The sequence below is a fragment of the Oreochromis aureus genome, linkage group 7 (assembly GCF_013358895.1).
Source record: "Oreochromis aureus strain Israel breed Guangdong linkage group 7, ZZ_aureus, whole genome shotgun sequence".
In the NCBI taxonomy this organism is placed as follows: Eukaryota; Metazoa; Chordata; class Actinopteri; order Cichliformes; family Cichlidae; genus Oreochromis; species Oreochromis aureus.
Window position 1 is genome coordinate 52,145,793 of NC_052948.1, and position 24,840 is coordinate 52,170,632.

The window sequence follows — 24,840 nt, forward strand, 5'->3', positions numbered from 1 at the left end:
GTGAAATATGTAATTGCAGTCACAGAGTCCAAGTCAGCAGCCCACAAGGAATAAGAGACAACCAAAATCTCCTTCTTTGAGGCTAAACTGCAGTATTATTTTTTTCTCTCCCTATCAGAGAAAAGAATTTTCTTGATTTTTATTTGCCTTCTAGGCAGGTTCTTGTTCAGTTATTGTAAAAATCTCAAACAATTACATTAATGATATCACAAGTGGTTAAAAAGGCGCATAATTTTTACTTGACTGACTTACCCCTAGAGGGCAAAACGTTCCAACATACTGAACAGGCCGTAGAACTACAGCCCAGACGTGTCCATTTTCTGTCTGTCTTCAGCCACAAATATTTAGATCGCCACTCAGAAGTGGCAAGTGTTGGGCAACGCATACAATCCATTCTGCTGCTGCTGTTTCTGTATTTTAATAAGTAAAAAGAGTCCCTGACATTCATATATATTTCATCTGGATGAGCCAGAAATTCTGTCTGGGAACAAGATACTCTGAATATTCAAAATATTCTGTTGTCAAATAAAAGGTTGTAGCTAATTAATTAATGCTAATAAGCTACCTAAGATCAATTATGAGTCAGTAGTTTAATCTTTTAGGCATTTTTGAGGGCTTAAGAAGCAAAACACTTTGTTCAGAGGTACAAAAGTAATTGGACAAAGTAACACCATTCATGTAAATCGTTTGCAGGCAATGACTCCCTGAAGTCAGGAACCCATGGACATCACCAGATGCTTTTTGCTGCCTTGAGATGAGAATTTACTGCTGACACTTTCAGTTGCTGCTTGTTTGTGGGTCTCTCTGCCTTTATTTTTGTCTTCTGTTCCTGAAAAGCAGGTTCTTTATAGGTGAGATCAGGTGACTTACTTTGCAGTATGGTGTGAATCTTTATCCATTTGGGATCCTGTCAGTTTTGCAGCATTTGGTTAAATATGAGCAGAGTACAGCCTGTTTGTTTTTGATTCACAGGACAAATTCATACTCCTACTTCTGTCAGCAGTTTTATTAATAAACATTTGTGTCCCAGTTCCATTGGTAACCATACATCCACCATGTTTTACATGTATTGAAGGCATGGTTGTAGATCTAGGCAATGATTTGCCTTGTCAAAAGTGTTTTTGACTTGTCTGCATTTTGTGAAGTTGCTTTTCTAAACCATGAAAATAGTTCATTCATGCGCTTCAATTGTTTTCTGTGGTCTTTCAGGCCTTTTGGTTTTGCCGAGTTGGTCCAGATCAGTGACTCAACAACTCCTGAAGTTTTTACTGTCTTTCCTATAGGTTCATTTTGGTTATTCATCTAAAAGACAACCTCCATCATTTGCACTAAAATGTCTTTTTAGCCCTCACATTTAAAATGATATTATTAGAAAGTTAGAAATCACAGATGTAACACTTTGAATCAACTTCAGATATTAAGTCTACTTCATTTGTCCTGAAATAAGCAGGGAATGGACCTCACCTGTCCATGTAACTTCTTGTCAGTCAGTAATCCAGTTAATTTTGAGCCTTTGAGAATGGGGGACCCTCTATTCTTTCTTTTTCTTTCTTTCTTTTTTTTTTTTTTTTTTTTTTTTTTTTTTTTGCAAAAGCCCTTGAATTAAAGCTGAAAGTATCCACTTCAAACATTGGCTGTTTGATTTAAACTCAACACTATGGTGGTGTAGAGAGGCAAACCTTCAAACACTGTGCCTTTGTCCAACAAATTATGGACCTAACAGTATCTGGCAGACTGCAGAGGGAAACCTTGTTTCAGCATCCAGGTTGGAGAGCTATGAATGGGCAAATTAATATCAAAACTTGTACTATAAGAGATCATGACCCTGCCAGATTAACACTTGTGATCGTTTCATTTATTTAAAATCCTAGAAAATACATTGAGGGAGAACCCTCATTTTCAATAGCGCTGGAGTGAATAATAATACATAAATGTAGCAATGAAAGCGCTCTTTATAATGTGTGCACTCTGTGCTTTAGATCTTCACATTCAGCCAATTTTTATGTGCAACAAAGGGTCTGTGATCAAACCATATTTTATTCTGGGGTCAATATGGTGTCCCTGTATTTTAGGGAAAGGCAAAATTTGACTTTTTTAGAAAACAAAATGTAAGCAGTTATTGCTGTGTGTCAGTTATAATGATTATTCTCCCTCCTGATTGCAAAGAGCTGGGAGAATAATTTAATAAAAACAAAAATTAGACATCAGAGGGTTAAGGCTACACAGGACTGTAATCACCAAGTTTGCATGTCTTGTCTCCTTATAATAAGTAAGACTTAAAGTGTAGAAGTTTTTATCCTCACAATCAACAAAACACATTAAAAACGAGCAAATGTTTAAAAAACAGACAGGGGTACTGGCAGGCTGTTTATTAACAATTAAAGATGAAATTTTCAAATGAATTGTTAATTATTTGTAATTATTTTCACTTTAACCATTAAATTGCAGTAAAAACAACTATTTAATAAATTAATGAATAAAAAACAATTTTGAAAAACCAACACACACACACAGATTTACATACTTTGTTTCAACAAATGCATCATCAGTACATCCAAGCATTCAAATGCTACTCTTTAGTGCAGGGGTCCCCAATCCCAGTCCACGAGGGCCGGTGTCCCTGCAGATTTTAGATGTTTCCTTGATCCATCACAGCTGATTTAAATGGATAAATTACCTTCTCAACATGTATTGAAGTTCTCCAGAGGCCTGGTAAGGAATTAATAATGTGATTCAGGTGTGTTGACCCCGGGTGAGATCAAAAAACCTGCAGGGACACCGGCCCTCGTGGACTGGGATTGGGGACCCCTGCTTTAGTGTCTTGATAGAGACTGGAAACAATGAGTTTTTGTAAGGGTTTAGTTTATATTTTCACTTGATGTTGGAGGAGAAAGTGAGCTAGATCACTTGATATATTTTTGCTCTCTAAGCACATGTAGTTTTTGTTTAAAAACTACATTGAATGCTATCCCTTTCTTCCAATAACCCTAACACAGCCTGTCCAACATGACAGAGCAGCAAAGAATTTCCACAGCTGCTTATCTGACTATGGTAACACGTTTGCATATAGTTTGTGTTGTATCACACCATGGTATAGATGATGTCACACATGATTCTTTTTTTTTGACACATTTAATATGAGATGATAAACATAACACCCTTAGATGAATGTGTTTTGACAAGACTGCATATGACTAAAGTTCAGTTCATTCACCACCCAGTAAAAGGGTTTATCATTAGAGTTATTAGAGTTATCAATGAGATAGTTCACTTTTAGTGTAGTACAGGTTTTCAGTAGTTTGATCAGCACACTGTTATTTAATGCAGAAAAACAATAACAGAAGTCAAATAGCAAGAGCAGAAGGAACCATAATGTCAGTCTCGATGAGGAATAGGTGGCGTAACCTGACTGAATTTACAGCATCTTACCAAAATCTAAATGCATGTTGTATTTATATATTTATATATATGCAATAAGTCAATTTCCCTGTGGGTATCAATGACTGTTTGAGAAGTGTAACTGCATACTATGTTTGACGCATCAAAAATGGGTGGTTGGTATTAACCAAATAGACTGACTTTGCTAAATGGGCCATTAATGTATGCATGCCTTAGCTTTAGCACTAAAGGCAACTTTGAAACATGAGACTGATCGGCACTGACAGTAATGGGAGTCTGACATAAACACAAACAGAGAGCTTTCTGTAGGGAACATATTCATATCCATATTCATACATTGTTATGCAGTTCCAGAAACTCTGAGGGGTTGTCTTGTCTAATGGATGAAACATTAGACAAGATACGGAGAAAGAGAAATTTACTGTGGGAGAAAAGAAAAGAAGAGACAAGCTAAATTATGGCATAGAAAGTTTAGCACCCCGAAGGCTTAAATGATTTTTAAATTGCTGCAAATTTGATCGGAAGGCATCTTCATATTCACTCTGAGGACAAACCTATAGTTTGGATTTTGTCAAGAAAAACAAAGGTACCACTGACCGGCATATAGGACAGCACAATAATTGCTGAACAGTACAACAATGTAATCTATTTTCTTATCCCTTTGTGATTGCTCGTTTTTTCTAAACCTGAGGCAGACAGAGCTCAGCTGGAACCCACATTCTAGCCTCCCTTCAGGAAAACAACACACATGGATAAACTACTCAGAATTTAGGGAGCAGCATCAAATCTGTGTGCGCGTTAAATCTATCAGTTTCTGCTTTTCGGTTGGAAATGGGCTTGGCTTAAGATTCTAAAGACAAGACAGTGTACCACATGCTCTGACCCGAGTACGATGACTTTATTTCTGTCTCTACTGAAGTGCTGTAAGAGAGCTTGAGAGATGGAAATGAGTGATAGAACTCAAAAGATAATTGAAGGACAGAGTGAAAGAAGAGGAGATAGGAAGGTGGAACAGAGGGGATATCTGTGCCAATAGACTTCAGCTGAAAGCATGATACTCTGATTGAGAGATAAGAGAAAGAGGGGATAATAGGAGAAAGAGGACATTGGAAATAGAGAGGATGATTGTGGCGCAAAAGAGAGGCTGAAAATGGATACTATATTGGTTGTCTCGAGAAGGAGAGGATAGCAGCTCATGCAGATCTAGTGATGAACTGATTAAAGGAGAGTGTGTGAGTGCCCACTGCACACAGGAAGTATGGATATCCATTCCTGTTGATGTCCTGTCAGCAGACTGACCCCTCTGCTGTGCATTGTGATCCTAGAAGTCGGCGTGATACCATCAGCCATGCACAAATTCACAATAAAGAAAGGAAGGTGCGGACTGGTGAGAGGAAAGCGAGGTGCCTTCGAGTCTCTAAGTGTCGCAAACTATTAGTTAAAGAAATGTAAGTGAAACAAATGAAGTGGCCCACAGAGTGAAAACTACTTATGTATGCAGAAGTGGTTCCTAATAAGCAGCCATGCGGTTTTTGGATAAACATAAACAAGGCAACTGGGGGAATGACACAAATAAGGACTTGCAGCATTTTAATGGCTGAATTATCATGATTTTTTTATGCATGAAGTAATGCGTCCCTTTGGTTCCAGGATTAAGTATGACACACACAGCTGGGACCAGACTGAAGATGTTGCTGGGAGCATGTTCCGCTTGTCTAGCAGGGTTCGTCTGTGTCTGGCCTTCAGCCAACCCTCATAGCCCCCACATGCTGAGATGCATGCCGCAATGTCACATCACACAAACATTTCCCCAAAGCTGGGTTCACATCAGACAGACGCTTTCCTAAAGCTATATCCATCCACCTCAACCCTCAGCCCACGCCGTGTCACCCACTAACTATGTACACAGCTGCCTCAGAAGGATCCCTCCGACAAACAGAATGCTGAAAATCCCCTTTTGCTGTGGCGTTAAGTACGACAGAGACATCCTGTGGACTGAGCTGAGCCGGACTAGTCAGGCCCTGTCGGATGAAGCCACTTGTAGTTGGCGCTGCCTGGCTCTCTTAGGGCCTCTTCATCAACTCAGCCAAGGCGAAACAATAGACTAAAGCTAGTAGGAAGACACCACAGGCCTCGTGCCAAATGCACTAAAAGAGAAACAGTGAAAGAAAGAGAGAATGAGAGCAACCCAGAACGGTGCGTGAGCATCAGGATTGGTATGTCTCTTGTGAAGGCTAGATTAGAGATATATTAGTGTACATGATTAAAGAGGCAAGAGAAGCTTACTCTTCATTGAGGTCTGTTGTCAGGGCTTTGTGGTGCACTGTCAAAGGCTATTGGCTTGAGCCTGAAGAGAAAGCAGAATGAGCACAGGAGGGAAAAAGTGGTAAAACAGAAATAAACGGGCACCTAGGGACAGGCGCGTGCAAGGAAGTGAATGGATGTTAGTATTCCTGAATGCACCATCAGGACCAGCATGACTGAGCAGTTATTGGATAATTTCTCTAACATGGTGTCACTTAGTGGCATTTCAGGACACTTGAAAAAAGGGAATAGACCCTTTGATCTCTGCCTAATGTGGTGGAACCTTGTACTCAGAATAACTTTCAAAAGAACAGCCAGAGAGACAATACCCACCCTTCCAATTTGGGCTTTTATTACCAGTTTCTCAAGGATTTGTACGCATTTGTGAGGGAAAGACATATAAGCATACTGAGATTATTTTTTGTAAGTTTGCTTTTGCATAATTATAAACAGCCTGACAGGGAAGACATCACTTTTATTTTCTCCCTTTTAATTTTTGTTTAATGGTGACTGTGTGCCAGAGAAAGGTGTTTTTGCACTAAGTCTGCAGAGCTGTAGCTCCCTTCACCTCCGAATAAATTTCGCTTGCTTTCAGCTTAAAATTTTGCATCAGGGACAGCAAACTGTTGGGTTTTTTGTTGGGTTTTTTCTGCTTCCCTCATCATTAATAATGATGAGAAGCTCTGCATTTGCAGCTCGCATCCTCCACCGAGACAAGTGACCTATTACAATCCCGATCTGCCCCAAAATTTAATGAGTTCTTTCTTTCCCCATGTTCCACCTTCCCACCAAGTTTCATTAAATTCACCATTGTGGTTTGGTTATCAGACAGATAAAGAAACTGATCATCATCATGTTGCCTCAATAAAGAGGCAATATGACCACCCCATTAACTAGTCTCCTTACCTTTGAATTATTTTCATACTCATAAGCCCAGTGGATCAACTGGACCAGTTTTCTATTGGTCATGCACTGTAGTGTACTTAAAAAAAGCTAATCTTTCTGAATTCATACTCAAACAAAATAGTTAAATAATGTTACAGCATTTGGCTGTAATGAAAGAGAAAAACACCACACTACTACTATTTTAGCAGCTCGTATTTTCTCTGTATTGCCAATTGCATAGCTTACTCTTTCAGCTGTGCAAGCTATGCAATTGTTCAGGGTATACAGTCATTTGGCGAGACGTATGTTTTATGTCACCGCAGCCCTGGCAACCAGCCTGATAAAAAAAAAGTCCATGTAAACATCAGCTGTGTAAACAACATTTAGCTCTAAAAATAGAAGAAAATGCTGAGAAGTGGACTGCTTGTGAAGTCCAGGCTTTATTAATGCTGTATGCGAATGAGAAAATACTGACTTGCCTGACTCTTAACCTGCTACTCGGACATTTACACAGAAACGTAATGCTGAGAGAAAAGGATGAAACTGGATTATAAAGAAGTAAAAAACCACACTGACTGCATGTGTGACGAGCTCTGCGGTGCCATCTGTGCCACATGCAGCATATTAGTGTTTTTGTGCTACAGTGTTATAGCACTACATATTAAATTGAACCCACCCACCCACCCCTTTCAGGCTGGTTGCAGCCGCTGGGATCAACAACTTTTTCTGGCTGTCTTTTCAACTTTGTTGTAGTCATGAACCCACAAAACACAGAGCTGAGATGACATCCTTCATCTTGTTTTTGGAGTTGTTGCTGCTCTGCCAACTGCCAACATCACATTAGTGTTACATCTGGCTGCTGTAAATGCTAATAGAGAATAAAACCCTTAAAGGTATGTGGTGAGCAGTCCTTCTCAGAGATTCCCCAGAACGAATGCATTTAATAATTAGTTTTTATTCATCTCTGGCTCTCTTCCACAGTGTGCCTTTTGCCCTGCCTCCCTCAACCTAACCCCAACCCATCAAAGCAGATGGTTGCTGGAGCTTTTTCCCTGTTAAAATTGAGTTTTTCCTTCCTACTGTCGCCAAGTGCTTCCTTTTTGAAGGTTTTCTGATTGTTGGGGCTTTTTCTGTATTATTGAAGGATCTTTACCTCACAGTATAAAGCGCCTTCAGGCAGTTGTTGTGATTTTGCGCTATATAAATAAAAGTTAAAAATTTAATAGAACTGTGTGGTGTGAAGGTGTCTGCTGTAAAGGCAGTGTAAAAGTAATAGTAGTAGTGTATGAATGGTGTATGTGTGTTTCCTGAGTTCTGAGTGTCAAAAGAAAATGAGAGGGTCAAAGGGAAACAAATCCACCTGTCCATATTAAAATAGCTGAATTTCAGTGACACACCAACCCTGCAAATTTCTCATGATTTGATTTGACACATTTGTCCCTCTCAAGGGTGCAATCATGTGTTTTTTATTTTCCTGCAGTTAAATGTTCCTCACTCTCACTTAATCAGGACTCTTGATTACGTCTCTAATTTGTAACAGTGGAAGGGAGGAGTGCACTGAGTGTGGGGGCTTATTGTACATAATATCAGCCAGTCATTGCAGAGGATTACAGTGTCTTCAGAGAACATTTCTGTTTAACATTACTTCATTAGGCTCCCTTTGATAACCTTTCATTTCCCATTATTAGTTTTCATTTAATCCCAGCCCATGTCTAAGCTGCCGTCTATGTACGGAATGATGGCAAAAGCCTGTGGAGAGACGACTCCTCTACAAGTGTAGGTCTGTGTAATTAAGCAATAAGCCACATGAGGCCAAGCTTTATAGTGATTTTTGAACAGCTGTTATGAGATATGCTGTTAAGTAAGATTTGTTAGCTGTCCCATAAATCAAAGACGATCTGACTTTTTTAAGAAGTTATACTTTTATGGAAATCAAACTATTATTGATTGAGTGTATACATCAGTAATTACTTTTCTATAAAGAAAATATTCTTGCATGTGGCGAAGTCACCCATCCCCATGCTGGATTCTGATTGCATGCCTACAGATAAGTAATTGAAAACAATGCATCCATACATCCCAGTGTTATTGCTGTCAGTGTAATGTCATTGATAACAGCCTCACAGTTTGCAATTATCTCTCCGAGAGTCATATCAGAGTTGTATTAAAATACTACTAAATGGAGACCCAATTATTTTTCTAGCAAAACACCAGCAGCCAGAGGAAACAGAGTATTAATGCGGCACTGAGCATCCAACTTTTGGCAATTTTTACAGCTGTCTTTTGCAGTTTTTATCATTCCAAGACATAATAGACCAAGAAGAACCAGCTCCAGATGGAGGTTTGTCAGCGAAAAAACTGCCTATGGTGGAAAAAGTCCAATTAGTCCATTGTTAGTTTGTTGGCTTCATAGGATAACAGAATTCACTCCTTTGGTGTACTTCTAATATCAGCGCCCCGATAGGTGGCTGCAGCCTATCCAAGCAGCCACTGGGCAAGAGACAGTGCAGTTGTGTCAGGTTGCCGTTCATCACAAGGCTACCACAGAGAGACAGACAACCGGCCATGCTGGCATTCATACTACCAGATGTAGAGCACCCAGAAAAAAACAAACAGAAAGGTCTCAGCTGACCAGAAAATTTTAAGCCAGTGCTCCAGCACATTGTTCATTTTAACAGTACTATTAGAAAAAGTCAAACTCAAGAAGTGATGACATGAGATGCACCCGCTATAGTTACTGCACTGCTATTGTAGGTCATTGCTGCTCCAGAATCTACCGTTAGGCTCTAATACTAGTTTCTTTCCAGGGGTGGGTCTTTGTTATTATCTTATTCCACACTGTTCAGGCTTAATTGCATGCTGCTGGGAATGACAACTTTGGTCACTAGAAACTGAACATTAGCTGCCCATTACTCTGTGTACACATATTAATAAGTCTGTTCAAGCTGGATGGCTGAAATTGAGCTTTCTGCAAGGCTAGACAGACATCACACGTGTTGGGTGAAAGCTACAATTTCCTTGATACCCGATGAAGCTACCCTATTATACATTAATGGTCCAAGCTTGTCATCTTGCGTGCATGGTCTGGCATACTTGATATACAGCACTTTTATATTCTCATCTGTAGTCTCAGAAACTTATCTCATTATGGGTGCATCACAGACAATACACATCCACTAAAGAATGACCAGAAATGGACCTCTAAATGTTTTTAAAGAAAAAAAAACATTACCATGCTGTTCTTCAGAACAATAAGAAGCTCATGTGTTCCCCCCCTCAGTTAATGCTTCCGCTGGAAAGCATTTAGTGTCACTTCATTATAAATGGATTATGGTTTACAGGCTGTGTGAGAGAGGATATGAAGGCTCAAAACCAAATATATCTACCACAACAAGAACTTTGCACTGCTGCCCATCTGTTTGCAGGGCTAAAACTTGAACAAGGCTTTGTTAAAGTGCTGCTAGTGGCATATATATATTTATGTCAATAATGAAATGGTCTGCTCTGTGACTTAACCAGACGAAAGCATAACATCCGGCTACACTTTCATCCGGACAACATTTTAAATTGTTGTCTAAACAAAAATCCCTGAAATTGATTTGATTTGACAAGCAGACTGTCCTCCATCTCCTCCTGGCAAATGGCAGATCTGTTTACTGCTGATAATCTTATCAGATTCAAATTTCACTCATCATCTTGTCCCTGCAAATCTTCATCTCTTTGATTGATCATCCCTGCAATATAATGAAAGCTAATCTAAACAATCATGCGTTTCGCCTGCAGGGTTGAAGATCCGTGAAGTGATGATCAACGTGTCGCGTCAGCAGGTGGAGGACTTTCATGGCCCAGAGGACTACTGGTGTTTGTGTGTCGCCTGGAGTCACCTGGGAACTTCCAAGAGCCGCAAGGCAACAGTCCGGATTGCCTGTAAGCGAAACCATGTCACTTTGATACCAGCCTGACCTTACTGTGTCTGCGAAGGTTATTTGACTTTAATAAACCAGTGAGGGGATTATGTAGAAAGCATTCATTGTACATACATAAGTAGAGAAGGTCACACATGAAACAATTGTGCATATATGTTTGTTTGCTCCTTTGTGCTATTCTTCTATAAAGCAGGCTGTTTATTCTCTTGCCTAGACCTGCGGAAGAACTTTGAGCAGGACCCCCAAGGCACTGAGGTGCCTCTGAATGGCATGATTGTGTTGCATTGTCGTCCCCCAGAGGGAGTGCCTGTGGCTGAGGTGAGGGCTTTCTCGCACTTCAAACAAGTAACGTTTTCTCCTGTGTTGCTTGGAGAGAAGCCGTCATCCGTCTGCTTTACTCACAGTATAGCTCTGTTTACGTGACACGTTGTTTTGTTTCTCTCCAGCCACTGCAAATCCAGGACACATTTGTAATTTTTTCTCTTCATTTCAGTGTAAACAAGACTAATAGTTGATGAGCTGACACAATTACCTCATTGTCTCAGAATTATTCTGATTAATTTGATCGTGCAATATGGAGGGAGTATTATGTGTATGTATCACTAGCTTCTGTCTTTGCTGTGTTCTAGGTAAAATGGTGATTAACTATGATTTATTAAAAATGAAATGGTCATGTATTCCTTTCATTTTTGCTATCTTTGTCTGTTTTCTGAGGGTGAGTATTTGTGTACAAGCATGTCTGAAAGAGAGTACCCGTCACTGCTATTTTAATTTTTACTATGAATATAAAATGAGGCTCTCATGGACAGTCCTGCTGAGTGGTGCTTCTGTGCTGTGATGCTGCGCGCCTTCGTGTGGAAACTCAGTAGGGTGATGTGTCGATATCAAAGCCTGCGTAACGAAGCATCTGAAGCTTTGCATTTACTTAAAGGGGCAGTCTGTGATCTATGTAAACAAGATGACAGCTCTGGCAGCAAATTTCAAAGCACAGGACTCGAACCCTACCATTACTCCCAAACTGATTGACATGCCTTTGCATACAGCGACTGATACGTTTTCTGATGCTAATGGATAAAGCTTTGTGGAGGTCAGTAATGTTTGCAAACACACTGACTTGTTTTTTAATCATAACTTCAGTTACATCTCTTCCAGCTCTTTGGATTTGATATGAAACAACAGAACAGTTAAGAGTTGATTTTATTTACAGTATGCATGTATACTGGCAGGGTCACTGACATGTATACTCCCAGTATTATATTGTATATATAACCATTTGTTTATTTTTTGTCTTTTCTGAGCCACAAAAATTTTACATTATGTGTGATTTTGGACACAAAATTCCTCATCCCTGCAAAAAAAAACAGAAAACAGAGCAAATACAATTTCTGTCAAAATATCCAGACTTGGCTGTTTGAACAGAGCTGTTCTTAATCTGTTTGTCTTTCTCACTCATTGTTAGTCTTGTTAAACTTAGGAGTTATCTGTCTCCATTACATGGAGCAGCACCTTTCAGAAACAGAGCCACTTAATATTAATTATTCACTAAATTATTCACTCATTCCTGTTTACAGGATTTAACTTGAGAAAATATGCTACATAGCAGGATAACATTAACTTTAATATCAGAGTATTTGTTTGATTCATAGTTATATATGTTCTCATTAAGTAATATTTAATTGTAGAGCTTATTCATTACTTCTGGTAGCTATGTAAAATATATAACATTAACATTACAACCAAATCACCTGTTATATTTCCACTCATAGTAATGAGTCATTAATTAATTGCTTAGAAGAACTGGTAAAAGTTCACATCAATGACAGGCCCATAACATCTACAGTTACCACAGACCATGGGATGTCAATTAAATGTGGAAAGGCAAAGTGAGCCCCTCTCCAATGTATTTTTTTTCCACTTTGAGGGACCCAATTAAAATGAATATCAATGGAAGTGAGGGACACTGCTGATAGGGGTTAATAAATACCAGTAGGGTCCAACCATCAGCTACAGTACTATTTAATAAGGAAAGGGTCTCACTGGGATTAGAAAAATCATTTTTTACAAGTGTCCTAAGTCCAAAAAAGTAATAAGTAAAGATGATATAAGTAAAGATGATACCATGTTTTCTGATGTCTGCAGGCTTGAGGCAGTGTTTTGGTTTATAGTAAAGCAAAATGTCATCACTGATGTTTTATCAGTGATTTCTTGAATGTCAAAGCAGCAAAATAGTATACAAGTATGAGTATAAGATAAGACTGATGTAATGGGGGTATTTTCAATTTTTATATTTTAAATCTTTCAAAGTTATTATTTATTAATATATTTTGTATTTATTTCTTAATCAACAGACTTTTTATTCTTATTAGTTTTGTTTCGTCAGTGAATGTTTTATCAACGCTACTGAGCACATGTATGAATTAATAAAGTTCAGTGAAATGAAATGAAAAGAACAGGGGTTAAGCACTGTCTGCCGTACTGAATATTGTTTACGGATATTTGAGAATTTGTATTGCTCAAACATTTTCTTTTGTGTGCTTCATTGTTATGTCTGTCATGTTGTGATCTGTCATATTAACAAACTGTTCTAAAGCCATTTGTTTTTTCAGAATCCAAATCGATGCTTTAGAATTCCTGAAAGGTGAAAATGGACTCCATTTCAAATTGTGTGTGTGTGCCCATGTGTGTGTGTGCGTGCCTGTGTGTGTATGTGCCCGTGTGTGTGTGTGATGAATGATTCAGCTCACACAAATGGAGCATCGGTGTACCACGAGTCTCCCCGATGCATTGTGGTCATCAAACTCCTCATGCATTCATTAATGTGACTCCGGCTAACAAAGAGAATGGTTATAGTAAATAATGCAGTGACAAATCCAGCTCCCTCTAGTATGACTTGCACTGAGGGAAGAAAAAAAAACTACTGACATCCAGAGTTGGAGATGTGGCAGTAGTTTTTTTTTTCTTTTTATGACTTTAGACATTGCTGAGAGCCTTTTTTGTATCCAGCACTGTGAAGGAGAGAAGCTCAAGCTCAGCTAAAGTTTGAGTTTTAAGGAATTGAGGTCATGCAGCATGATCTGTTAAACCCTGTTTGTATTCTGAGGGATATTTATTTTGGCCATGACATTTATCTGAACGTCCATACTCCCACATTCAGCTGGAAATTAATACTTGTGATGTTGAAGAAATGTGAACAGTTAATTTCTTGGAGCTGATATTAAACGCACAGTTGACGAAATGCGGATTTAATACGCTCCAACTTTCCAGGCTGTTTTAATGCATTAATGCTTTACATCTGACTGTAAAGCTTGAAATCCCTTTATGTCACTGCTCTGTGCATGATCTCGGAGGCAATGCCATCAGTGAGGGAGAGGGAACTTTATCTGCATCTTGCTGTAACTAAGCCACCCGGGAGTTTACTGGGCTGCTGTGTAGGATGTTAATGAAAACCAGAGAATGCCATATTATCTGTCCCAGCAGTGACAGAGGCAATAATCTGTGCACAATGCAAGTCAGACCACAGAGAATGGATCATAGTAAAACAGCTTAAGTCTGCTTCAGTTTATTGGTGACAAGAGTTTTAACTGGCTCTGCTTTTTAGAGACAGAACAGTTACCAGCACATATTATACTCAACTGTGTTATGTTCAAGTTGTTACATTTTGCCATTGTCAGAAGAAGAAAAAAAATTATGTCCTTACATAACATTTTTGTAATTAAAAGTCACTTTTTCTCAATAAAACCAATCTTTTTTTGAATAAGTATTTATTTAAATAAACTATTAATAGCACTTTACAGCTCGGTGATAACATCGTAAATGTGGGGTAATCTCAGGGAAAAAGTCAACATTTAACAAAGCAATAGTTTATTTTGTTTTTGATAGCAATATCGTAACCTGCTTACAAGACAGCTGGTATTTTTCAGTGTAATATTTGGATTTAAGAAATTATCTGTCAGAGGCATTTTGAGTTTTTTGAGTTTTTTTCATTTTGAGTCTTTTATTGTCCTTTCTGTTGTCTAGCTTGTGTTACAATTTCTACGTCTGGCCTTGTTTCCTGTTTTATTTTGAAAGTCTTGTGTTGCTGTGTTCAATGCGTTTAGTTTTGCTCTTCCCCTGTGACGTCCGGATGTTGATTTGTGTCAGCTGTTTCCCCATGTGTTTCCACTTCCCCAATCACCTCCAGTGTGTATTTAGTCTGTGTGTTTTCTTTCAGTCTTTGTCAGGTCGTCTGTGTCACAGTCATAGAGTGAGATGGAGGAGCTAATTGCAGACAGGGAAGGAGACAGGACTAAGGTTAAACAAAAAGCAAGCCGTTTATTATGGCTGGTAAACATGAATACAAAAATCAAGCAAAGGCGAACAGGAGTGGCACTAAACTGAAACCTAAACTGGGAAAACTAAACTATGAACTGTGACTAAACTGTGGTAACTATGAAAACAGACATGAACACTGTTCTGCCAAGGAACATGTGAGAAACTGTGATGAGGAAAAACAAGAACAAGAAACATAAACACGACCTGAGCAGAATCATGGAATACATGGGACTTGACACAGACGACCTGCCAAAGACTGAAAGAAAACGCACAGAATAAATACACATTGGAGGTGATCAGGGGAAGTGGAAACACGTAGGGAAACAGCTGACACAAATCAACATAACGACGTCACAGGAAGAGCAAAACTTAACACATTGAACATAGCAAAACAAGACTTTCAAAATAAAACAGGAAACAAGGAGAGATGTAGAAATGACAACTAATAATAGCAACACAAGAACTTAACATATCTCCAAATACAATATAAGAAATCAAAAATACAAAAATAAACTCAAAATGCTGGTTCACAGACATTATCCTAAAGGAATAAAAACTGGATTCTTTCACTTTACAGGCTGAAAACCTTCAATATCACATTAAAATTCTCTAGTAAGGTTATACTATATAACAATTATAAAAATATTGTCACTTCTCAGATATACTTGTCCTTTTCATCTCTGTTTAAAACTATGAACCTAACCATGTCTTTAAAATATAAACCTCCTTTTTCTGTTTCATTTCATCATAACATTGCCTAAAATTGGAAATACAAAACTAAATAGTCACTTTCAGTGTAATATTCATGAGTTAAGCATGAATACTGTGGCAGTTTTAAAGTACAGTGACACCACTGGGATCTGGGATTTTAATAAAATTAAGGATGCCACATATTAAAGTAAACATCTAATACATATAATCTAATATATATGTGTTTTCCTGAAGGTTGTTTACATTTATTGATGAGTAAATATATGATGCCGTTGCTGCTGGGAACACACTGCGAACACAACTGAAGAGCTTTGCAGGGGAACAAAAATTAAAGACTGACATCTTTAAACAACCTGACCACATGGCAAAATAACCACTTGTTCAGCAAAGCATTAACTTGCTTAATTTGTGCACTGTTCACATTATAAACTTTAGATACTGAAAAACACATGGACTAAACTGCCTTTATAACTTAGCCATCTGTTCAGCTTTACAGAAGTCGGCTAGATCTAAAACATGTTGTCATTTAAAATACAGCAAATCTATAAAAAGTGTCATGTAAATCCCAACCAGCGTTGTTCCCATGTAAGTTAGATTCTCAATTGTCTCATTTTTCTGCATTTCTACTTTTTTTCACAATGTTGTCAATCCCTGAAGGTTCAACTCAGTGTTTTACAGAGGGATTTTTCATAGATCACTCATACACAACACAAAAGTACAGTGACAACAAAGATTTCCAAAATCTTCTCTGTGAAATCTTTAAACTCTTAAAATGTCAAGAAAATTAAACAAGAATTTTCAACATTGCTATACCCAGTGTTCAGATTTATAGATTTATAAAAGAGTTTCAAATTTCAGAAAAAAAGGACAAGTGAGTAATTATGTAATCAGTGCCTGTATTGTACATGTTTGACATGCAGAGAATGAACAGCAAAAATCATGCTGGAGAGATTAAAAGGTTAGCATCTAACTAAAGGAATAAATCCTTTTCCTTTAACCCACCCAAGTATTCCCAAGCATTCCAATCATCAAGCCACTCATCCCGAGACATTTAGATTGCATGAAATATAATTATTAAGTGATAAGCATAACGTTTCTAGAGATGGTGAACAGATAATCCAAGAACGCCCTGAAATTTTAGCCACTCCTGCCTGCAGAACAGGCATCCGTCAGATTTGGAGGACTCATTTGTTTAATGTGATTTCGTGAAAGCCATTGTTGCATTGAGAAAAGGCCAAACATGACTGAGGGGAGGCTGAGAGGGTGCAGGCATGAGTGAAGGGAAGGAGGGGAGGGGGGTTAATGAAGCTCAACCTTAATTGAATCAGATGGTACAAAACTTACTGCAATGCTTTGTAATTGTCTTCATGTCGCTTTCACTTCCCATTTAAATGATTGTAAATGTAGGTCATTACATCTCCTTTCAGAATAATCAAGTGTTTAGGCCAGATGCTGAGGGGAATTGAAATGACTTCTCTGTTAAGTTTAAGATGATACCTTTCTGCAAATAAACACGGCTCTCCAGACTTGCCGGCTCCCTCACCTCAACATCTTTACACAGCTTGAATTTATCAGAAAATGAAGCTCTGCTGCATGCTTCGTAGACACCCTGCTGATGATGTGATGCTGCTTTCCTGACTTTATTTTATTTGCTTTCTCAACCAAGAGTAAAAAAGAGCAAAATATGCTGGTACATCTGAGTGACATGTAGAGGTCAGTACGGTGACCTTGACACCATGCCAGTAGACTGCTGGCGCTGCTAGGTCAGGTGTTCTGTAGTGCAACACTAGTTGCTGCTATCTAAGTGGGACACATTTGCCAATTAAGCAAATATGTTTCCTGTCGTCCCCGGGCGCTGGCTTATCAGGCTCATTTGAGCGTTCCTGCCATCTCATCAGCATGTGCATCTCTCTATAGTTTCTGACTCTAGGACCAACAGAGAGTGTCTCACACTCCAGGATTATACTCTTCCCTGAAAGTGAGGGAGGGTCAGAATGACACAGATTAATCAAAGCAAAATCACAAGAGGAAAAGCCAAACAGAGAACAAAGAGATTATTTTAATTTACTTCACTGTAAGAATTTCCTGAGATAAAGGCACCAAAAAATGAAAGGTCACCACCAAAGAGGATTCTTCTCTGATCACAGAGAGGATAAAGAGATAATTATTGGTCAGTTTTATTGAATAGTACAACAGCTGCTGTTTAATGGTTTAATTAAGTTTCGTCTTTCTCTTCTTATTAAGTACTTTCACAAATCCTTTTTTTTCAATCTCAGATGCCCTTTACCACAGTGTGAATGGGAGTCAAACACCATCACAGTTTAGAAATTAGGATAATGTTAGCATGAAAAAAAATTCATTACATTAATTTCTCAGTCTGCTTCTTTTCTGTTTGGGTTGCCTGTTAAATTCAAAAACACAAACACCCACACTGCTTCTAAAAGTGTACATGTGCATCTTTTTTTTTAATCACATATAACTTTAAAAATCTTAAGTGTAAGAAACTAACATATATATAATACAACTGGCACACACTGATTCAAAATGAAAGCACATGCCTTACAGCGAAACAGTATGAAACTTGGAATAATTTTCTGAGACAAACAGCGACCTAACAAATTCAACGGCATTGCAGAAAGGATGAGAGAGATCTATACACCAGTAATCCATACTTTACCACTCAAACATGGCTTATTTTCTATCAATACCACCTAAAAAGAGTTGATTAGAAAGGTTTTGTAAGAGTGGTTGTAAGAATGAGCTAGGAAACCTAGATGTCCACGTCACAGCCATCCTCCTTCATCTCGGTTTTATAAATAATATGTTGATCTGTGAAATGGCAGTCAGTAAATCTTTCTTGTTTTATTTCTTAGCATTTTTTATTTTATATTAATTATGTTGAATAATAATTTTATAATGCACTTGTGAACACTGGATATTTGTGTACATTGACCAGCAACCTTCATAAGTAATAAGATAAGAGAAGGGAACTAATGAAGAAATAAAATTAGAACATACCTATACATAAGACCAAAAATTTAAAAGAGTGTGTATCTTTACAATACTGCAGTGTTTACTGTAAAATTAATTTAATAAAAGTCTTAGTTCTGTGAACATAAAATGAGCCGTCTAATGAATCTCCACATACTCAACAACTTCTGTCTTCAGGAGTCAGTGCTTATTGTTTGTATAATACATTCAGGAGTGTACAACTGAAATGTTTAATCTCTAGTTACTGTGGAGTGGCACAATGGGTTTGCAATGTGTGCCAGTTCCTCTGAAGTTTGCTGTCTTAGTTAGCAAGCAGTGCCTTCTCAGTTTCAACTGGTGATGTAAATTTAACAGTTTTAAAATTGTCCTTCTTTGTAGGCTTATGTGTGAGAGCAGTAAAGCTAGGACAGAAAAGCATCAAATGCAATATTTTTCACATGTACTGGTACCATTGCATGACTAATGCGTAATAAATAGTAAATAAATAGTTTCTTTGCCAATGTCATTATGAGAATACATTTTGGCTTCTGCATTTTTTCAGCTACTGAATATTTGGTTCCTCTGCATTTCCTGGTTTTGAATGGATCTCTAAAGGACTGATTAGCAGATTTGTCTTAGGGCAGGATATTTTCACGAGCAATTTCAACACACCAAGTTTGGGAAAGCCTAAATGCTAACCTCATAGCTTTATAGCAGATGAATTGTTAATGTGACAATTGTCACAGTGACTTTTACATACAGTCTATGTCACAGAATCCCTCAACCAGCTAACTAGCCATCTATATCTACAAATACATACCTACAGTGTGTCCTGGATAGCCTTAATGTAATTAAGTTTTCATTGTCAAGCTGAACAAATTAGGTTAAATGAAACACTGCTGAGTAAAAAGCCCCAAGAGTGGATTTGAAATGTTCTCCAGGACGACTCTGGCATCAAAGTGCTTCTTTACTGCCAAGGGGCTAATCCCATCGGACCTACATTTTCAATAAATCCCGATTTCCCAGTGGTTAGAGTAGACGAAATAAAAAGTCATGAATGTTTAATAGCTCACTCTACTTAGGAAAGATAGCATCATTTCAATTACCCTGATCTCAAACAGCAAATCTTCTGGCATTTCATGGATATCTTTCATAGATTTTTTATTGTTTGTTTTAACTGTAATATATCATTTATCATCTGCATAGGTAGAGAGCTGTAATAAACACAGGGAAAGGTGGGGAAGGTTGACATAAAGTATCATATAAAGTATAAAGTAAGTATAAAGTATCATTCCCGTGCCAAAAAATGCAAATTTTGGAGCTTTTAATGTTGAGTTGCATTTTTATTTCAGATTTTGGACCTTACATTTGAGTTGAACACAAGAGAAATGTGGTTCTGATTTAAATGTATCATGTTGTCATATAGTCCTGTTATTTGGTCCAGTTATAGCACCGCAGTGATTTACCTTTGTATTGTTTTTTTTTTCACTTTGACACTTAAATGTGGTGTAAATGGGAAAAATGCTTTCCTCCATTGTTTTGATATCTAATTTATGAAACATTTCTACCTGCATGTGGAAGAAATTAGGTTTGTCATTGAAATAATGTGTTATGTAAAAGATGCAGATGTGAGTTCTTATTTTGAACAATGCAATTTGTTTTGCTCGGTGTTTCCTTTGGTGACATATTATCCACTTAATATTGAAATATATTTAATTTACACAGTGTAATAGTTACATCTTGGTACCTGTCAAACTCGGTTTCAACACTTTGCTCTAAAAATACATCCCATCTGAACATGAGAACAAAGCACCGGAGGTTAAGCTTCAATATAGTCGTATATTCCACACTATATGACGATAATATACATTAAGTGAGTAATATAATGTAGGCAAGTGTTGGACAGCTTTTAGTTCAGCTATTTTCTGAAATAAGGGGTGAAATAACCTAATGTCTCATGGTGACATACAGTATGTGCCTTTGAGATGGGATCTCAGTACAGTTTAACAAGCAACAAGTCATTTAGTTAGTTAGGCATCAACACCACAAGCATGGTCGAGTCTTCTAGTTCAGTTTGAATTAGCTGATGTGAAGCTTAGCAGCTATCTAAGTACCTGTCTTTCATTTACTGTAGGCTTGCAGACTAAATGAAAGATAGGTGCAAGCCAGTGTCAAGTGACCATTTGAAGAACTGCAGTTTTTGCACCTCCACGGTGGCTTTGTTTGTTAACCCCAGCAAAAACAACACAGCTCACCAAACAATCACTTTAACTTATTTATCACCATTTGACAAATAAGGGTCAGTATTTGCTGTCAATCCTTGCATAAAGCAGACTACAAGAAAATAATGTGATTACATCAGTGGTTCCCAAACTTTTTTTGCCAGGCCCCCCTTTTTTACAAGAAAAATGTTCGCGCCCCCCCCCCACACACACACAAACGCATCCTCCAAACACACACACCCATATTTTGTTTACAAACTCCATTGCGGTTTATTTCACACCTCAAACATTTAGTAAACAATTAAGCAAATACAAGTAAACCGCAATAAATTACAGGTAGTAATAAAATATACTACTAACTCTTTTACGCTACGTCCACACCTACACGGGTATTTTCAAAAACTCAGCTGTTTCTATGCGTTTGGGCTTTTCGTCAACACGTAAACGGCGTTGCGATTCACCAAAAACGGAGATTATTTAAAACTCCTTTTTTGCGTTTATGTGTGGACGAGGAATACAGAGTTCGTCACGCAACGACAAAGGTATGTGCCTCTTTTCACGTCACGCTGTGCGCCACGTTATTGTTTACATGAGATGAATTGCAGAATGGCAGATAGAGACAAAATACTGTTTCTGTTAATCTATCTTCAGGTTTTACACGCTTACATATACACACGCAGTTACTGTCCCTCCGTTTAGAAAGGCAGAGGCCTAACGGTGTGATTATTTTATGTGTAGTTGTTTTTTTTCCTGTATAATAATATTCAACATTGCTATCAATACATTTTTCAAAAAATGCCTCTCTGTGCAAAATGGGTTCAAAAACAAAAACAGCTGTGGGATACTGTTTGTCCGTGATTTAAACCGGGGGAAAAAATTACGGCAGCCTGATATTATTTGTATCCCACTGTAACTTTACTGCATAAAGAGCTAACATGTCCAAAATGTCAGGAGTAGTTAGTTATTACAAGAAGTGTTTGTGAACTAAAAATCAAGAATGTGGGATCCTGTTTGTCCGTGATTTGGAGAGCCCAGCGCTGCTCCCGACGCAGGGAAACTAATTTTGCAGGTGAAGCCAAAGGGAAGATATGCTTCACCATATTTTCCTGTCTTTGGCTTGGAAGGAAGTTGGTTTGGAAACGTATTTGGCGATGCTTCATCTCCTGCTTTGCGTTTGTGTGGGAGCCCCGTCAAAAATCTGTCCACAGTGTCCAAGCGCTCTTTTTTTTTTTTTCTTTTCATACCGCGCCCCCCCCCCTGCAATGGCTCCGCGCCCCCCCCTAGGGGGCGGGCCCCACACTTTGGGAACCTCTGGATTACATGAATAAGCTTGTAAAATGGGCTCATTTTGTATGAAATTATTCTATTATATTTGCTCCATTTTGTAGAAGGTCAAAACTGACTGCGTTCATAGCTGACAAGACTGACCAGCCATGACAAACACAGGGTTGATTAGACACTGGCTGTGAAAGAGTGAATTATATAGAAAGAACTGATGAAGGCGCAGTGTTGCACACTAGTATGAGCACTTGGTACTGTATGCCTTGAAAGCAGCTGAGCCAATTCGTGAAAAAAAAAAAAAGCTACATGATGAAAGACTTCTTGGGTCATCAAAAGGAGCAAAAAACGCTTGTGACAACATGACTCCAGATTTATTGATTTCCTAGCTCATTTTGTTTTTTTCATCTAGAGTGCTTTGAAAGAGCAAAGCAATCTCTGAGTTTGTTGGCTGTTGTTACATTCCCTTGGCAAATGGACACTATCCACAAACACACATGCTACTCACACACACCCCATGCACAAACACATGGCTCTCCCAGTGGGGCGGAGTTTTTAATCCTCAAATACACTGCCATAAATCAAAGCGCAATCCTCGTGCCCTAGCTCGTCTCTCTGAATGAAAAGCTCAAGCTACTGGCACATTAATAGCAATTTACAGGGCCAGTCATGCGAGGAGAGGAGCATCAACTGAGCGTCCTTTATTTTGTAATTCCTTATTGCTTTCACTCACTACATGGCCACTGAATTGGTAACACTGGAGGATGTGACCTACCTACTACATCACTTTGCTCTGAGCTGTTGTCAGATGTGTTGTACTTCCCAACCCCCTAATCTTGCAATCAAAATGTGTCCCCTTACATACCTTCATAAATGTAGTGAGGGACGTGTTTCGAGTTTTGTCCTCTCCTTTTTTGTCAAGAAGAGAGAACAGAGACTTCTTTATATGATGAAATGCAAAATGCACACCTCAATCAGCACGACTGTGAAGCATTTGTTAGCAAATACTGAACTGTATGCAATCGTCATAAAGGAACAATTGTAGCAAAACTTTTCTACTGTTATACTACAGTGACCTGCAAATAACTCACTGGATTTTGAACCAGTTACCAGGCATGTTGAAATTGTGAGTGTGGGGAAATATATTCAGTTTTAATTAAATTACTAAAAGTGAATAATATAACTTTTAGAGGTAATGAATTGTTGTCTTAAATTTTCTCCCTCAAATATTGGGGACTCTTAAAAGTGTTCTTGTAATGTTTAATTAAACAGGTAGACGCTTCATGTATCACATCATTTACTATTGATGGTGCCTTCAAAAGCTCTCTTACTAATGCCATGTGCTCTCCCCATATCACAAATACTGGCTTTTTATAGTACAGTCGTTAACAAACCAGATGATCTCTCTTTTGCCCACAGGACACAGTGTCCATGATTTCTAAAGACTAATTTTCATTGGTGAGACCACAAGACCGTTTCCTACTTCATGGCTGAAGCATGTACTGTTTTGTTTTGGGGGTTGGGGGGTTATATGGTCAAGATTTTACTCACATTTGTAGATTTAATGACGAATTGTGTTGCCTGACAGCACTTAGCAATACAATTGTTTACTACTTTTTACCCTGCCTTTTTACCCTTTTTACCCTGCCTCTCCTGCACTGAATACAGTCTCTTTAACACTTTGTGTACCATAGATGATGAAAGAGAGCCTTTGCAGTTATATTCAGTTCAAATTGTTGAACTGTTTTCTCATGTAACCTTGGGTGAAGTTCACTTTACCTCTTGCCTTTTGTGATACTCTATCAAACTACTGACCCTTTTTAAATTAGTCTGATACGTTTTGAAACATTCCACCAGATGTTTTTACATGTATGGGCTTTTTTATCACTCACATCTGTCCGGTTGTCAGATGTTTGTCTGCCTGAATGAATTTGACATACTTTTGTTTTCAGGTGGAGTGGCTGAAAAATGAGGAGCCCCTGAGCTTTGATGATGGTAATGTCATGGAGAAAAAAGGTGACCACAACCTCATCATCTCAGAGGCCCGGCTGTCTGACTCTGGAAACTACACCTGTGTTGCTAGCAACATTGTGGCCAAGCGACGCAGTGCCACTGCTACTGTTATTGTCTATGGTAAGATTACAGTTCTTTTAATTTTGCAATTTTATCTCTGACAAAAAATCATGAGAGTAGATTTGCTTGGTAACTTATCACAGTAGTGTTGAAGAATAGTCTTGCCTACATCAGAATATCAGTTTTCACTAGTATGGCATTGAGTTAGCAGCTGACTAAGCTTTACTCCCACTGAGGTTGATTATCTTGTTAATAGTGTTAGATCCTCAGTGCATAAGACCCTGGATACTGTGGCTCGTTAGATAGTAAAATCTGCCTTAAAGCAGATAACATGCAAGTTGGAAAGGAAATAGTACTGCACTCATCAGGAAGATATTCTTTGGGGCTGGAAAAATGGTTTGTTACTTCATTTTTTAAGTCCTCCTTAAAGCTAGGACACTTCACTGTTTGTCACTGATCGAGGAAAATGGGAACAACCACACGCTTCTTTTCAGCGCTATAGCCAAGCCAATAAACCCAATAAACCTTGTTGAGTTAATGTTGCAATAATTTATCCATCTAAACCATCAATGTGCCTTTTAGACCCTATTCCTTCAAAACTGCTCAAAAAAGTCCAAGTATAGTTTAATTAGGTGTCTTCCTGTTAAAAGGGAGTTTTTCCTCCCTACTGTCACCAAGTGCTTGCTCATAGGAGGTCATGTGATTGTTGTTGTTTCTTAGTAGGGTTGTAGAGTCCTTACTTTACAATATAAACTGCCTTG

At 38.3% G+C, this 24,840-nt stretch overlaps 1 protein-coding gene across 2 annotated transcripts in view; it reads left to right on the forward strand.

The window, feature by feature from the left end:
- Window positions 1–24,840, forward strand: part of LOC116310464 (netrin receptor UNC5D-like) — a 171,526-nt gene that overhangs the window by 112,444 nt on the left and 34,242 nt on the right. For both annotated transcript variants that reach the window (XM_039614396.1, XM_039614397.1), the window contains 3 exons: window positions 10,372–10,515; window positions 10,729–10,832; window positions 23,959–24,139. In XM_039614396.1, the coding sequence (XP_039470330.1) occupies window positions 10,372–10,515; window positions 10,729–10,832; window positions 23,959–24,139 (429 nt within the window). The remainder of the gene's footprint in view (window positions 1–10,371; window positions 10,516–10,728; window positions 10,833–23,958; window positions 24,140–24,840) is intronic.